The sequence below is a fragment of the Chinchilla lanigera genome, unplaced genomic scaffold (assembly GCF_000276665.1).
Source record: "Chinchilla lanigera isolate Chin_1 unplaced genomic scaffold, ChiLan1.0 scaffold00049, whole genome shotgun sequence".
Classification (NCBI taxonomy): domain Eukaryota; kingdom Metazoa; phylum Chordata; class Mammalia; order Rodentia; family Chinchillidae; genus Chinchilla; species Chinchilla lanigera.
In genome coordinates, this window is record NW_004955450.1 from 1,381,766 (window position 1) to 1,398,547 (window position 16,782).

The following is a 16,782-nucleotide window of genomic DNA, read 5'->3' on the forward strand; positions in this document are numbered from 1 at the left end:
CTCAGACTGACAAGCATCCCTGTGCCCTTGTGTCCCTGCCCCGCAGATGCAGCCGTGAACGATGACATGAACAGCTACATCAGCCAGTACTACAATGGGCCCAGCAGCGGTAAGTGTGGGCAGGCTCAGCTCAACCCTCGGAGGGGTGAGTGTGCCTGGAGCTTCGGCTTCCAGCAAACCCAGAGCAGAGTGGGGTGCAGGGGCCAAGCCTGTGGGTGCCAGGGTGGGGGCAGCCCGTGGTCACTGACCTATGAGAGGGCTTATGAGGCTGGGACAGACAGTCGTTCCTGATTCATGTTTCCTTTCAGGGAAGAGTCTCAGGGAAGCCTAGTGGTCACTGACCTATGAGAGGGCTTATGAGGCTGGGACAGACAGTCGTTCCTGATTCATGTTTCCTTTCAGGGAAGAGTCTCAGGGAAGCCTAGTGGTTTTGACTCCTGGGAAAGACTGGGTTTTAAACTAGCACCCAGTACTTTAGCATCTTACTTCTCTGACCGGATAATGTAAACCTTCCGTGTGGGATTCACAGCCCTTAATGTCTAGCAGGCTCTGGTTGTAAGGACAGGGTATTAGGTTGTCCAGGCCTCAACCAATCTGCTAGTTCCAGGCTCAGCATCTCCCCTGTCTACTCCCCCGAAGCTCTGGGAGAAAGCTTTCCACCCCACACCACTGTGGCCCTGCCCAGGACCTCTCACCTAGAGAGCCACATGTGTTCATTGTCTGCCCCGGCAATCCATTCCCAGAGGCCAGTCAGTCCCCCCATGGCCCTTTTAAAACTCCAGCGACTCCAAGAGACCCAAGTCCTTTGTCCCAGCACAGGGCCAAGGTAGGTGGACTAGGTTAGGCCTTGCTTCTCGGTGGCTTACATAAGCCACAAAGCGCACAGCAGGTTATCAAGGCTGTGCTCCCAGTCACCTAACTCCATCACCTATGGACAGGAGCTGCCCTGGGCTCCAGAACACTTGGCTTCAACAAGACAGTGAGGGGAGGTACAGCTGGGTTCTCCTGAGGCTACCGTCCACCACGCTGCCTCTTGGACCCTCAGACAAGCCATCTCTGCAGCCTTCTCTGTCCCCACCTCCCTAGACCCTCAGATCTTTGGAATCCACAGAGCAAAAATGCCCAAGCCCACTGCCCTCACCAAGGGCCAGTGAGCTGTGGCCAGTAGCGACTGCGTGGCCTCCTCTCTTGCAGACAGCGGGATCCCAGAGCCAGGGGTGTGTGTGGTCACCACAGCCGCCATAGACATCCACCAGCCCAACATCTCCTCCGACCTGTTCTCAGTAGAGGCGCCCCTCAAGCGTGGTGGCAACAGCACCTGCGCCAGTGCCACCTCGGACAGCGCCTCCCGCTCTGCCCGCAGCTCAGTGACCCGGGCCCAGAGCGACAGCAGCCAGACACTGGGCTCCTCCACGGACTGCAGCGTGGCTCGGGAGGAGCCGTCCTCGGAGCCCACGACCCTGGCCCTGCCACCGCTGCCACCCCAGCAGCCCACAGCCCAGGACCTGGTGTCCTCTCCGTCTGAGGACCCCTGCCCTCCCCAGAGGGCCTTGGACCCAGCGCCCCTCACACAGCCCAGTGTGGCGGGCTCAGCCCACACCAGCCCTGAGCTGGAGCGGAGGGTCTGTCTGTTCAACAGGAAGAACCGGGAGGGCTTCGCTGTGGTGCAGATCCAGCCTGTCCTACACTTCCCACCTGCTGGCCCCAAGCTGGAGGAGAAGCTCAGGTCCCTGGAATCCAAAGAGCAGCCGCTGCACAGGGTCCCAGAGGCCTGAGCCTGCAGGGAAGACAGACACAGCCATCTTGAAGCTTGCCCGGAACCCAGGCCACCGAGGGCCGCACACGGGGCAGGGATCCTGCCTGGCCTCCCTCAGGGTGCTACGGCCTCTGGGGAGGTGACCCAAGCCAAGAGGTCACCCGCCTCAGACCTCAGGACCCAGAGCCGCACCTCCTCTCGGGAGGGTGGTGCTCATGGCCAGGTTTTAGCCTTTTCTACAAAGCCAGTGGGCGGCCCAGCCTCCACAGGACAGAGCGTGGGCCAGCTCAGCCTCTTCCGTGGCCTTCGTCCTGACGCCCACCCCGGACTCTCGGGGACAGCACTGTGAGCAGGGGCGGCCCAGCCCCACCCCAGCATCCTGCCAGGAGTCCAGGGTGGAGATGACGCCTCCCCCACCCCACTCTCTCTGCGGCATGAGCATTCTGATCTCTTAAAGACAAACCTAATCTTCACACAGAAGATAGGTCTGGAACTGGGGCCCCTGGGGGTGGGGAGACAGCCATTTTCCGACCTTGGCTTTAATAATAAAAACCAGCTGCACTGAAACACCCGTTTTGGAGGTTTTCCTTGGCTGGGTGCTGTGTCCAGAGTGGCTCACTGGGGCCAGCACTGTCTGAGCAGTCCGTGGGGGCCCAGCTCTCTCCCACAGCCCTGAGGCCTTTGCAGTGGGGCCCTGGACCTGTCCCCACCCACAGCAACCCCTAGGTAGCCCCCTGACTGGAGCCTATCCCAGGGGACCTCACACTCAGCCCATAGCCTGCCCTCCTCCTGGGGTCCCTGCTGGGGTGCACGGTCTGCCCAGTACACACTCATGAGGCCTAGTTGGCTTTGTTCACCCCTTGCAGTATCTTGGACCTGACCATTCCCCTTCCAAAGTAGCCGTCCCCGCCCATCACCACCTCGCCCTGGCTGGCTGGTCTCTGTGGGTTGAGCTGCTGCAACTCCTCATCAGGCCAAGCCTTGGTCCCACCTCCAGTCTGGTCCCCTGGGCTGCTAGGCCTCCCCCATTTAAAAGCTGTCAAGTGGTTTTGTGTTTATGACCATGTTTTCTTTTTATGTGTGTGTGGGGTCCTGCTGCCTGCGGGGAACCCGAGCCAGGCTCACTCATTTGTGCCCTGGCTCCAGCCTCCTTTCCAATCTGTCCTTTCTCCTTCCACTTTGGGTGGTGGTCACCGTGCGAGTGTCCCACCTCCCCTTGCTCTAGGTCTGTTCTCTTCCTGACTCCTGAGTCCCCTCAGGCTCACCCGGACAATGCGGTCAGCCATGAGGTAGCCAGCCCATTTCCCTGCCTGCCTTTCCCTGCTGGAACCAAAACCCAGGCCACAGGCCTGAGCACGGCCACTTGGGAAGACGCTGGACTGGAGTGGGGTTATGGAATATCTACGCACAGGCCCAGGGCACCCTCCCAGTGAGTGGGGAGGTCAGCAGCTGTCAAAACAAGGTGTCAGCGGTGGCTATGTCCAACTGGGCCACTCTTAAGGCACAGCCAGAGGAGCTGTGTGGGGCAGCTGCTGTGTCGGGAGGTACACAGATGTCCCAAGGGCCCGGGTCACCAGCAGAGGGGTCACACTTCCATTCCTGAGCTCCCGTGGAGGCCAGAGAGGATGAGGAAGCTGCCTAGCAAGGGAAGCTGGGATACCGGAGCCCAGGTCTGCACGGGGCCTCAGGGCTCCCAGAGCTCTCAGAAAAAAGCAGCCACTTGGCTTGTGCCCTCTGATGGGCTGGATTTATAATCTGCGGGACAGGACTCAGCAGGGTCTATAACTAACAGTCTACGCCCACGGGGCTAGAAAAAGCCACTTCCCCAGCCAGGCCTAGCTGAGTGGGGACCTCCTCTTTGCCGAGCACCCCAGCAGCTCCTGAGCCACACTAGCTTCCCAGCAAGTCAGTGAGGTGGGCCGGTGCCCAACAAGCACTCACTGCTGCGAGGGCCGAGGCTCCAGGGAGGAGCCCCAGGGCAGGTGGGAGCCAGAGCCTCTGGCGCCTGTGAGGGAGCCACTTTTTTCCCCTCCATTGGCTTGCTGTGTTCTGTTTTATGAGAGCTCACCTGTTCTCAGTGTGCTTAAACATTGTGCTTCCTGTTGCTTTCACGTAGTAGATGAAGATGGAGACAGAGGTAAAGGCAGCTACGCCTCTGTGTGTCCAGAGTCCCCAGATGCAGATAGAGGCAGCTGAGTGCCTGCCTGTGGGCGCCTAAGGCCTCTAAGGGGAGGAAGCCTTGAGAGGAGGATCTTCAAAGAATAAAAGGTAGTAGAATCCAGTCCTCTGGGGCTGTGCTTTATGAAAGCAATTTTTACGGTATAGTTGCAGCACTGAACTGCAAAACGGACCCACTTCCGGGAAACATGAGTAGAAAATTTTGATGGTGGCCCTCCTTAAAGCCAGGTGCCAACCACTAAAAGCAATGGCAATGTCTCGGGGATGGCAGGGCCGTGGTGCATGCGGGAGCCACAGTGTGGGAGGCAAGGCAGGTACATGGAGAGGGCGCTGTGAGGAGGAGAGCCGTGCCGGGACAGTGTGGAAAAGGTCACTAAGGCTCTTCCTGTCAGGCTGAGCCAGGCACTCGTCCTCTGGTGCTGGAGAGGAAAGGTCAGGGCAGAGGCAGCGCTGGGAGGAAGGGCCAGGCTGCAGGCCGAGCTGTTGGCGAGACCCGGCCCCCTGGCTGTGGAGTTACGGGAGGGTGGCAGAGAGAGGAAAAGCCACCCAGCCGTGTGGGCAGACCGGGGAAGCGTGCCACTCCTGCTGTGGGCTTGGCTGCCCTTCCTTTGCCAGACCCCATCGCAGTGCAGGTCTCAGGCCTGGTCCTCTGGGCTGGGGCACAGGAAGTGGGCAAGCTTCCGCTCCACAGCTCCTCTGGGCCTCATAGCCTGGAGTAGGTTGATAGCTGGCGGGCAGCTGCGCCTGGCACACGGGGCCTGAGCACTGCCTGCCTAGCCACCTTTCCGAGAGCCACCCTGGGGCCCTGGGCAGCCGTCTGGGCTCTCCCAGAGGGAAGAAGTAACAGTTGTCACCTCCTGCAGGAGCAGTAGTGAACCCCATTTCCTGCAGTGACAGACCCTCTTCACCGTCCCCCTCTAACAGACCTGCGAAGTGGGCACTCTTTTCTCTGCTTTGCTGGGGAGGAAACAGAGGCACAGAGTGATTAATTCAATAACTGCCCCAGGTGCGGAACTAACCAGTGAACTGCTGCAGTGGGATTCAAACCTAGGTCCACCTGAGGCAATGCCACGCTGTATTCGGTGCTTCAAATCAGGAGCCACCAGGAAAGCCGGACACAGAAACAGCCCCTTGACCTCCTGGGGTGGGGGTGCGCAGCTTCCGGCCCAGCCCTATGGCCAGGGAGGCAGCCAACTCAGGGCTAGCAGTACCCAGTGGCCATCGCAGGAGACTGCTGCAGCCCCAGCCTGCTGCCCCCAAGATGGGAGCAGTGAGGTCTCACGCTCCCTGCCTGGTTCCTGACAGCCTTGACCAGGCCTCCAACCCAAAGCTTGACTTTTGGGTCAGTGAGGGTCAGGGCTGTCACAGAGCCCTAGCCTGAGTCCCAGGCTGTGCGTGGCCTAGGTGTCTCTCCATGTGGCGGGTTCACTCCCTTCACACGACCTTCAGCTGATGAGTCCTTTCGCGTTCCAGGACACCTCCTTCCCGGAGCCAGAATCCTGAGACTCAGGCTCTGCTGCTGCTGGTTTTTTGCCTGTAAGGAAAGGACTTGGGGCCAGAGCCCCAAATAAAAGAGGTCCAGTCCTGCAGCACTGTGCCCCCCAACACCTGTGCACAGTTGCTTAATCATGGCCGCCAGCTGCTCTGGGCTCAGCCAGTCAAAGCCAGGTGGGGTGGACACCTCAGGGCTCTGAGCCTGGGTTCCCACCCAGGGCACCTCCCAGCCCCAGTGCTGGATCCTCAGCCCAGCCCTGTTCCGCCCGCTCTGTGGCTCTGAGTAGAGCCCAGCAGCCGCTCCCACCCACGCAAACAAGAGCATGGCTCCTGCGGGCCCCACCCGAGAGGCTGTGGGATCACTAATGACATAATGGAAGGGGAAGCCCTCTGAGGATGTGTCAAGGGAGACGCGGAGAGCATCCTCATGAATAATACACGTCCAGGGTGTGTGGCTGCCAGCGCTCAGCACTTCTGGGGCGGGGCCAGGAGAGGCCCAGTTATGGTTTGGAGAGGGCGTAGGGCATAGTGGGGTGCATGTGTGCCCTGCCTGGACCCCACAGCCAGCTCTGGAGCCCACCCCGCTCACACGTACCCACTAGCAAACCCAGAGTACGGCAAAGAGCACTGCCGTTCCCACCCTTCTCTCCCTGTTCTAGTTCTGGCCCAAACCTGCTTTCCCACATCCACCAAGGGGGAAGCCATCACCGCTCCGCAGTTTTTTCTTCTGGCTCTACTACTGAAAAGTTTGGTATTGTCTCCTGAATAATTAATTTAATTATCCAAAGAAAATGATGGAACATTTACGGCTAATTTATTGCAAGCTGACATAACTCTGCACAGAGCCCCAGGCGCAGCACAGGGAGAGGCTGCCTATTCATCCCGAGACAAGCAAATGGGATTGACTACCCAGAGATCAGTCGGGACATTAAACACCATGATGGATGGGACAGGAGTCTTCAGGCCTGGGATTTACAGGGCGCCTTGCACCAAGCACTGCAAGAGCCTCCTCAACATCAACTAAGCCTCAGGATGAGGGGACCCACCTCTGCCTCCATGCTAAAGAAGGGGGACGGGTGCTAGGACTGGAGAGTGGTGTGCAGACTGGACCCGCCGCAGGACTAAGACCCTGCTGCCTGAGCAGAGCATCTCAGATGGAAGGTGCACGCCAGAGGGCGTCTCGGGAGTTAGGATCCAGTCTCCATGGGCTCCACAGAAAGAGCAGAGTTTGTTGTGTTTCAGGGAACTTATGAGCTTTGTCATACCTCCTGCCCTGGATACATCTTGTCATATCACTATTGTCATATCACTATGATGGAGAGATGGCACCTTCTGAGCTTGGCTAGGCCAACACACCCCCTGCCTCTGCCCCCCAGCCAGCTTGGCCTGGGTCCTCCGTGCTCCCGTGGAGGGCTCAGGACAGGGCGATGCCTTAGTTCTACCCTCGCTTTGTGACCTGGGGCCAATGGCTTCCTCTCCTCCGAGGTGCATCTCTTGAACATCTTGTATTCGTTCCCTCTGATGGGATAACGCTCATGAAAGTGCTACCTATGCCATGGAGGATCAGCAAGTCTTCACATGGGCTCCCCACAAAGATGAAAAACCATGTGAAATCGTGGCCGGAGATCACTCAGCATGGACGTTTACAAGGCTGTCAGTCAGGCCTCCAGCTAACCAGATCCATCTGTTATGATCAATAGAGTTCTCTGCATTCCCAGTCTCTCTAGCCCAACTAATGTCGACCAAAACAAAGCCCCTGAGCAGGGACAGCGCTGAATGCAACCAGGCTGACCATCTCTCCTACAGTGAGAGCACAAAGTGCACCCGTGGCGGGGGCGTCCCGCCTAGCCCAGGCCTGGCGGCAGCCTGGCTACCCCACTGTCCCAGGAGGAGCAGCCCTGCTCTCTGCCAGCCGTGCCCACAGCACTGGGCCCATCTCTGGTCTCTCAGGACCCATTCTATAGATGAAGAGCTTCCAGCCAGATCCATCTGGGCAGCAGGCCAGAGGATTCCTGCCGAAGCCCTCTAATCACACCCATCTCCTCCCTCCCCTCATCATGGGGAACATACCAGGGCCAGGCTGCCTGCTCGGTCTGGTGATGGGCCTGCCTTGGACACTCATGGGCTCCCACCACCAGCGAGCATTGCACTTACACAGAGCGCAGGGCCTCAGGAAACCGAGCAGCCACTTGAGGAACAGTCATGCACAGACACATTGCACTGTGACTCACAGGAGCGGAAAGTATACTGACAAGCATGAGTATCTAAGGACTCAATACCACCATGCCCTATGCCCACAGGACAAAACAGCGTGCAGGGCCATGGCTGCTGATCTCTTTCGTTAACATCCTCCTGCTCTCGTCCATGGGAATCTACGCGCACTCCCAAGAAGACGAGGGCAGCAAGCATCAAAGTTTTAGAAAAATTGTGCAAGAAAGACTACAACCGGTACGGTTTTGCTGATTCGCTTTTCCTGCAAATCAAGAAGAGACCTCTATGGTGTGGCTCTCATGGTACCACGGCTGGCCCAGCTCCTGAAGTGGAACTGTTCCTAGAGGGCAAAGTTTGAGAACCACCGGTCCCTGAGGAAAAAGTCCTCCTAGCTGTCCATGTCCTCTACATACTTGCCCCACCTACTGCCACCTTCGGTCTACGCCCCAGCCTGCTCCTGTTCCTCATGGCCTCAAGGACCCACTTCTGCCCCACGGAACGGCCGTGGCTGCCCACTCAGGAGCCCTTGCTACGCACACCAGTAGCTGCCCTCTGCGTTCACTTGCCCATCTCTCGTCCTTCCTGGGAGACAGGAAGTCTTCATGAGCAGCGACTCTGCCACAACACCCATGATACCAGCCAGGAGACTGCTCTCCCGTGGAGACCTAGGCTACTCTAGGCAGTGGCCAGGCCCACTCTCCGGTGTCACAGGTCCCACCCACACAGCAAGACACATCACCACGGTGCTGCTGGGAGCACACGGGAGCCAGGGAAACATGCTCGTTTATCTGCCTAGCTGCAGAGAAGCTGGGTGAGGCCGCCTTGGAAGCAGCTGGCTTGACCTAGATGGCTGGGCCCAGGACTGCTCATCCTGCCCTCAGAGAGCTGCCATTCCACAAGTTGGCCCTACCCTCTCGGGACTCTGCCAAACCACCAAATTCTAGGCCACCACATTCTCAGAGATTACGTGAGGTTAGCCAAAGACATAAAAAAAACAGGTAGGAAATGCAGGAAACACAGATCCATTACAAGCTGCCTTAACCCCCTTCCCCCAGCTGTTTCCAGAGCCGAAGGGCCAGAGGTGGGGGTACAGTCAACAGAAACTGCGCATTTGCTTTCCAGTTTCAAAAAAACCCCAAAACACTACAGTACCTTACATTGCATCTTCTAGCAAACCGAGTTTCAACAATTGCCCCCCCCCGCCCCGCCCCAATGACTGCCCTTTGAAGGTATGCCCTCGGGGACCTCACAGGGACTTCTGAGTTCCAGGGGATCCTGCTGGAAACTACGCCATGCGACTCCCTCCCCACCAGGGTTCTCAAGGTGCCGCCCATCTTTGGCTCTGTTCCCGAGGTTACTGTGCGGTGAGTCCCCCAGCCCTTGAGCTGAGGTGAAGCGGAACCACAGCCTAGCAGTCACTGCGGTGGAGCCAGGCTGCTTGGCTTTGAACCCTGGACCCCGTTTACAAGCCTTCAGAACTGAGGTGAGTTACAGAACCTCTTTGAGCCTCAGCTTCCTCATCTGTAAAGCAGGGGAAACAATGGCATCTCACCTAGACTGCTGTGAAGGGTTTCAAATGTGTGAAGAGCTGGAACAGCGCCAGGCACACGGCAAGAGCTACAGTCATGCACTGCCTAAGGAAGGCTTTTGTTCAGTGATGTGACACATGTGACAGCAGTCCCATAAGGTTACAACGGAGCTGGAAAATTCCCATCACAGTGCAAACAATCTCTTGTGCTGCCAGCTGCAGGAGTAGAGCGCAGACAGTGTCTGTCTGTGAGCGTACCTCCAAGTCTGCACGAGGGCGAGAGCAGCAATGCACCCCCCAGCGCACCTCCCATTGCTGAGCTACATGGGAGTGCTTGCTGCAATGATGTACCCTGCAAACGCGGGCTACGGGGACAGCTCCATGGAGTGGGTACGGGCAGCAAAAAGGAGAGGGCTGGCCAGGGCAACTTGGGGCAAGGAACCACACAAAGGCCCCGGCTGGGATATCCCTCCCAAGCCAGCCGCCCTCTGCTGGGTGGGTTGGCAGGCACCAGGGTCATCATGGCTCCTTCCGTCTTTCATGAAAGCATCGGAGACAGGGACACATGGGCAAGGGGGGCCCCTCAATTAGAGCTTCAAAGACACAGGAATTAATTTCCGGAGGGTGACTCCAACCTCCACCATCTTCCCTTGTCCTGTGACCCAGGGTCCCTAACGTATGACAGAAGTGGGCCAGGCGGTCACACTGCCTGAGGGTCCAGGGCTCCGGGATTCCCACACAGACACTGCTTGCAGTGGGACCCTTCGCTGCTCTCCCGTTTCACTGAAAGGAGGGTGATGCACCCAAGAGATCAACTTCCAAAGGAGCTTCAAGCAAGTGGTCCACTGTCATAGGAGGAGGGCTCGTCTGCCCACGTGACAGGCTGGCAACGCCTCTGCCCTCCTTGCTGGGTCGCATCCCCACCCCAGTCTCTCCAGGCACACCTCTGCCCTCCCAGGACTTCGGCCACTGCCCATGTCCCCCCCATCCTGGCCGGAGCCACCCTGCTTCCCTTCCCAACTGCACTCTACTCACCCACAGCCCCTGTGCTGTGTGGATCCTGGCTGTGCCCTGGGGCAGCGGAGAGGCTGCCGGACAAGTGGGGCCACCCTGAGGCAGGGCTTTAAACACCAGTAATAATGTCACGCTGTTCGCATAAGAGGTTCCGCTGTCTCTCCTTCCCCACTCCCCAGTTTTATGGACAAAGAACTGATAAAAGCTTAAAACTGACAATACATTAAAATGAAAGGGAAAATTAAATTTACCTTAAGCCAACTGAGTATCCTCAGCCAAGTCGGGTTTGAGTCTGGTCTGCTTTTGTCCTATCAGCTGTGGTTTTCTGAGGACTGGAGTATGTTTAAGGTAACAGTCATGCTTTAGGTGGGCTTTTCAAACTCTGAGCTTGCCCATCCAATCCCCTCACCTGTCACCAATCAACGAGGCTGATTAGACTCATGGGAAACTCGTGTTTACAATCTGGCCTAAAACACACCTTCCACAAACAGGGCAGGTGAAGAAAAGTAAGAAACGCTTTACGCCCGTCCCTCATGTGCCTCTAAGAAACTAAGCATATTTCTGATAGCAGAGACAGCGTTAAAGTTGTGGCAAGGCTTTATTAGAGATCTTATTACAGAATTAGAAAATCTCCAAAAAACTGTTTGTGACCACAAATAATTAAAAAGAAACATAGTCATAGTCCCATTGCAAAGTATTCTGGCTGCTGTTAGGTTTTTTTCCTCAAATTGTAAATTTCTGATTTCAACTGAATACTTTCACACAGATTTTCTTCTTACGGCACAATCACGATTCACTTCTTCTTCAACAGCTCGGTCATTTCAGGAACTACCTACAAAAAAACCACCACCAACAGGTAAGTGAGGAGTTGACCTTCCCATGGTCAGGGGCAGTGCCTGGTGAGCACGTGAGGCGAATACGACAATCACTGTGGAGCCCAGGTGTCCCCTCCCACCTCACCCACGGGAGACAGGAGCACCTGAACACGGGCACTCCTGGCTGGGGCGCTTCTGCTAAAGACACTGCTGAAGCGGGCCGTTTCTGGCCTGGCTGAGAGAAGCCATCTTTTGCGCCGTCGTGCTCTCCTCAGGACCTTTCCCACACCCTGTACTCCTGCCTCCCTGCAGAGTTCCCTCCAAAGCCCTCTGCCAGCCAGGCCCTGCCTACCGCCTCTGGCACCAGTTCTCACACTGTTCACTCACCCTATGTTCCACGAAGACCCTGGGCATGTTCACAACACACTACCGTCGTTCAGCACACAAAAGTGAACCAAACATTCGGTATCACCACTCATCGTTAAAATCAACACAGGCCAAGTGTGGCAGCTGTGAACACTCAAGCAAGAAACCACAGCAAGGGAAACTGAGTCCACTCCTGCTCTAAAAAGGATCAATTATTAACCTGAGGGTTCGTCTTAGCAGGCAGTACAGGGGCTGCTTTGTGACTTCCCGGACCATGGTGGGGACTGCAGGGGAATGACACACGGGCCTCCAGACCCAGCCACCTGTGTACAGTATCAGTTTCCCAGCTTTGCAGGGCTGCCGACTGCCCTCGTGCACCAGGATCCCAGCTGAACGAGGCACTGATGAATACAGCTTCTCAATTATTTAACAGAGCTACATTTCCATTAGGTGGAAATAATGTGCTCGTACAAAATTTATTAAGGAAATTGTCGACATGTTGTTTCTTCCGAATGTCACTTTGTCTCCAGCCTATTAAAAGGCCCATGTTTACCAGGGAGCCACAGGCATTTGCTCAGGGGTGGCATTAAGTGCTGGCACCATGTCCCCTGCTTTCCTCAGTGGAGGGACCATGAGCTCATGCCGGTCACACGCATAGCATGCTCACCCAGCCATGCCAGACCTGGGCATGCCACAAAAAGTAGGCTGGAGCCCAGCTTCTTTCCCGGGAGGTTCCAGAACTCCTTCCTGTCACGCTCCCACAGGAGGGCTGAGGGGACTTTCTCATCCCACTGTTTTATCCTGCTTATTAGCTCAACCTTGGAGTTGTGGAAGAAGCGACCAAAGCCTCTGCACAGAGAAGACAAACGCTGCTCAGGTGCATGGTCTGGTGGCCCAGCTGTACGAAAGACCTGATTTTTGTTTCTATTCTCTTCTGGATGCTCCACAAGCAGCTCCTACTTGGTGAGCTCAATTCACTTAGTGCCTCCTCGTGGAAGTACTAAGGGAGGCAGAGATGGTTTCTGTCACTATGGGCCTAAGCAGGTTCGGGTCTGATTCTGACCTACAGAGAAGCCTGCTCCTAGTCTGGAAGAAGAGACACAGGCCTATGAGCCACCCAACCAAAAATATGCTCATCTTCTACTATGGAACGTAGGAAGATGAGAAGAGCATTAAATGCTCCAAACTCGGGAGTTTTGAGAAATAAAGACCAGTATGCGTTAGGAAAATTCAGAAGATCAATGTAGGAAAAGGATTCTAGGCATAAATATTTAAAAATGAGGAGGCCGCAGTCCAAGCAGTCTCTCTGTAGTCAAATGTAGGCTTCTTAAAACACAACTAGTTCGAGAACCTCGGGATGGGAATCAGCTGTCTGGATTTTTTTAAGTCCCTTTCTACTTTGCTGCAATCCTGGGATTCTCTTGCGGAGGTAACGGAGTACACACACAGGCACGCTGCCTTCAGTGCAGGAGGCAGCATGCGAGGCATCAGACCATCACTGGCTGCTACAAAGATGCTCCCGCAAAGGCAGACACCATCCACCAGAGGACACTGAAAATTTCTAACGTTTAACTTTCATTGATTTATCTTGTAAGCCTCTCATGTGAGTTGTAAAACAGAGTATACAGGCAGAGAGAAATACATACTTCAAAACAAACAAAATTACCTAAGTTTATTAGAATATGTGCTACTGAAGTGAGCACAATGTAAGTTTTATTAGAATATCCAAAAGGTAACTATAGTAGATGCCTATCTGCAAATATATCAAGACAGAATACAGTGGGGGGGGGTGATGTTTAATTTCACCTTTTTTTTCAGTACTGGGGGTTGAAACCAGGGCCTTCACACTGAGTTACAGCCTCACTCCTTTTCAACCCATTTTAAAATTTTGAGACAGAATTCCACTAAGTTGCCCAGATTGAGCTTGAACTTGTGATCCTCAGCCTCTCAGGGTCCTGGGATCATAGGTGTCACCATACCTAGCCTAATTTTACTTTTAAATAAGAATACCCCTCTATTTATACCTACAAGAAGAAATAAATTCTTGCTTTTTGAACAAAGTTATTGTTGTGCTGCGATATAGAGAATCTCTTTTCCATACCAGCTCCCTTTCCCACTGGGGTCACCTAGTGGACCAATGACTGCTAATACTGCTTGCTCTTACACACCAGGCAACAGGTGTAGCAGACCTAACGGAACCCACATTTCACAGGGCCGGTCACTGGAAAAGGGCCATACTTTTCCCAAGACGAGATCCAGGACACCTGAGCCTTACTGGAATCACTGAGGAGCTGAAGGGCCCTCCCTGAATCCTTCAAGGCCATGCTGGAGGCCACCACTCAACGTGGTTCTGTCAGAGGTCCTCACTCAGCAAATCCACTTCTCTAGGGCAGAGGCAACTCGCAGTCAATTCCCACATGAGCCATCTCTGCAGGCACGTCCAGGCACACACCAGGCCATGATGGGCGAGGAGCTTCTGAGGTGTTTGTCACTTACAGCTAATGAGTCAAGAGGACTCAGGTGATTTTCTTCATGGGTGACAAGTGTGAAGGTGGGGGCAGGGTAGAAGATTGCGAACTAAGTGCTTTCCTAACCCAGTGATGGTGAACGTTTCAGAAAGCGAGTGCCCAAACTGCACCTAAAACCTACTGATTTATTGCAAAGTGCCAGCACTGTAATTAAACCTGAATATCTAATGCTCAGTTGCTGAGGCAATTTGGCTCAAGTGCCAACAAAGAGGGCTCTGTGTGCCCGCTGTGGCACATGTACCATAAGTTCGCCACCACTGCCCTAACTTGTCCCCCAGTGCAGGCCTTCAGTGTCCAAGCACAGCAGAGTATTTTTGCTGAACCCAATACTCTGGCCCCAAGCTCCATTCTTCCCTGAAGAGCTCGACAGCCTGAGCCTGAGTGAGGAGGCTTCACAGTACTTCCTCAAGGCTCTGCCAAGGAGGAGTCCAGCTTATAGTACTCACGTCACATGAGATGCCAGAGCCAGGCTGATAGTTTAGACAATCTGGACTCCTTTCCAAAGGAAGTTTATATTGCTATATGTTAACACCACACAGTAGGGCAACCTAAGTCAGTCAGACAAAGCTGTGTGGTATGTTAACAGTACACACAGGGACACATAATAGCTCCAAGAGGTCTTTGGATGACAATCTAGGTAACAGCAAGTCTCTCAAGGCTGGCTTACCTTAAATAAATCTGCAACTATTCCATAATCTGCCACCTGGAAAATTGGGGCTTCTGGGTCTTTGTTAATAGCCACAATCGTCTGTGAAATAAAAAGAGTATGGCTTTTATCAAGAAAACACTACACAGAGTGACGGCTCAATTTTAACCTCTCTTATTAACATGTCTAACAAATAAGATTAATTGGATGCTTCCATGCCAATATGATGAATTTATTGGAAGTTTCTAGTTTGGGACATAGTAAAACTATCTATCACTCACCACTAGTCCATCTCAGTATAAGAAGTTAAAAGTAAAATTTTTTAAAAGTTATCTCTTGACTCATGAAAAAATGTTAGATTTTAGATTAAAAAGTAACAAATCATAGCCTTTTAAACCATTCTGTCTTCCACCTGCTCTACCCCACTAATTATTGTAAAGCTACTGCCCTGGGTACGTTCTAGGAATATAAATGCTGTCTTGTCAGCCCGTTGTTAAAGGAGAATTATTCTGTTTTTCTTTAGTCCTGGTGTACGCAGCAAATATATGCAACAAAACAAGCAAATTACTATATCTCCTTAAAAAACTAGCAAACCTTTCTCTTACCTCTTAGAACAGTAGTCTTACCTGTCAAAGGTTATGCCACCTTATTAACAGAGTAAGAAACACAGTTTGGCATTCCCCATAGGTGCTTCTAGCACCATTAAATTAGAATTGTTTTGATTCAAATGTAGTATTATTTTTGACAGTGAATTATGATCATTAGAATCTCCAGAAGTAAAGTTTCCACCTGTTGATATACCTTGAGAAAACCTCTGGTGTTAGAATATAAGGTACTTTGATGTAGTCTGACCTAAAGTACAGGCTATACGACCTATGAGAGATTTATGCCAGAACATCTGAGTCTGGAACACAGTATGGGTCCAGGAACAACCACTCCAGAATAGGAAGAGTCTCCAAGATGAGGTTCACGTTCAACATCCTAAGGACAAACACCCTAAGCTACGGGTGTTGTCACTGAGGTGCTTCTCTTCCGGGAATGTGCAGCCTGCTTTCACAGCTACACGCAGAGCTGCACTGAATCCATGATGGTTAATGAGTTTCTCTAGGCGACCTAGTCAAACACCTGACAGTTTACTCATCTGAAAGCTTTATCCCACGACATAAAAGTTAATTTTAAAAGACAGCACATAACTATGGACAAGGAATCACAGTAGTATTTAGGGAAAAAATGTGTAATAGTTTTGTGGATTACTAAAATTATACTCCTGAATTACCAACTGTAAATAACCATGATGGAGTCCTGCTTGTACTCCAGAGCTCTCAAAAGCTCCTTGTGAATTCAAACTCTTCCTAACAGAGCTTTGAAATGCAGATTGTTATCACCCATATCATTATGTACATAGTTCAAACAGTGCCTTCATTATACTCATTCATTTGATAAACAATCAAACCTTGCATTCTTCAATGCTATCACGACGCTAATTAAAACTGCAGCTTCTAGGCAATGCCACTGCCACATTCAAGCCATTCTAATATCCCATTTTAGAACTCAACCAAAATTATAAGTGGAAATTGTCTCCCACAAGAGACAATAGGGGCTACCAACCCTGGCAGTCCTTAAGTAAGGACTGTACTTAATAAAAGTTTGTTGACTAGAGAGACAAAAGTCCTGGTTGAAGTTTATTTTCATGGATTGTCCACCAACACTGGACTCCTGACCTCAGCGATCCCCTACATACTATCAAGTCTGTCTCTCTCACAGGGTAGTCCTGTTGGCCTGGGTAAAGAATTTTCACCAGGACCTTCCCGACATGTAGAATCTTGTACTTAAAGGAAGCAGAATTCTAGATGTGTCTGAGCTGGTCTAGCTGAAAATGTATTTTAAGGCTGCTGGTGTTGGAAGGTTTTTTTTTTTTTTAATGCATAAACCACATTTTCCCCATTGGCAATGCTGTTTTCAGAGCTCAGTAAAGGAGCCTGCCGTTCAACTGTGAAATCTGACTAGTTTTGCACCAGTTCATTTAGAAGTTACAAAGAGGTGGTGCATGCATTTCTTCAAGAAGTTAAGCCTGTTAAAAGTTTTATTATGTTTTATATCATGCTTCCATCTGAATAGATAAATGCAGGAGTGTCAGAGGCATCTCTGACTTCATGAAAGATAAGTTCATAATTCAAACTGTACATTGTTATGCATGAGTTACTGTGTCACATTCTGAATTATATGTTCCATGGAGTCATTACACA

At 52.9% G+C, this 16,782-nt stretch overlaps 2 protein-coding genes across 3 annotated transcripts in view; one reads left to right on the plus strand and one right to left on the minus strand.

Annotated features, from left to right (window-relative positions):
* Positions 1-2,323, plus strand: part of LOC102016005 (chromosome unknown open reading frame, human C15orf27) — a 101,554-nt gene extending 99,231 nt beyond the window's left edge. For both annotated transcript variants that reach the window (XM_005393470.2, XM_013518946.1), the window contains 2 exons: positions 47-109; positions 1,195-2,323. In XM_005393470.2, coding sequence (XP_005393527.1) covers positions 47-109; positions 1,195-1,775 — 644 coding nt within the window. In that variant the 3' untranslated portion in view covers positions 1,776-2,323. The remainder of the gene's footprint in view (positions 1-46; positions 110-1,194) is intronic.
* An 8,437-nt stretch (positions 2,324-10,760) lies between these two features.
* Etfa (electron-transfer-flavoprotein, alpha polypeptide) overlaps positions 10,761-16,782 on the minus strand; it is a 59,066-nt gene continuing 53,044 nt past the window's right edge. Inside the window, exons 11-12 of the mRNA XM_005393471.2 lie at positions 14,558-14,638; positions 10,761-11,013 (exon numbers count right to left, since the gene is read on the minus strand). Of these exons, the coding sequence (XP_005393528.1) occupies positions 10,975-11,013; positions 14,558-14,638 (120 nt within the window). The 3' untranslated portion in view covers positions 10,761-10,974. The remainder of the gene's footprint in view (positions 11,014-14,557; positions 14,639-16,782) is intronic.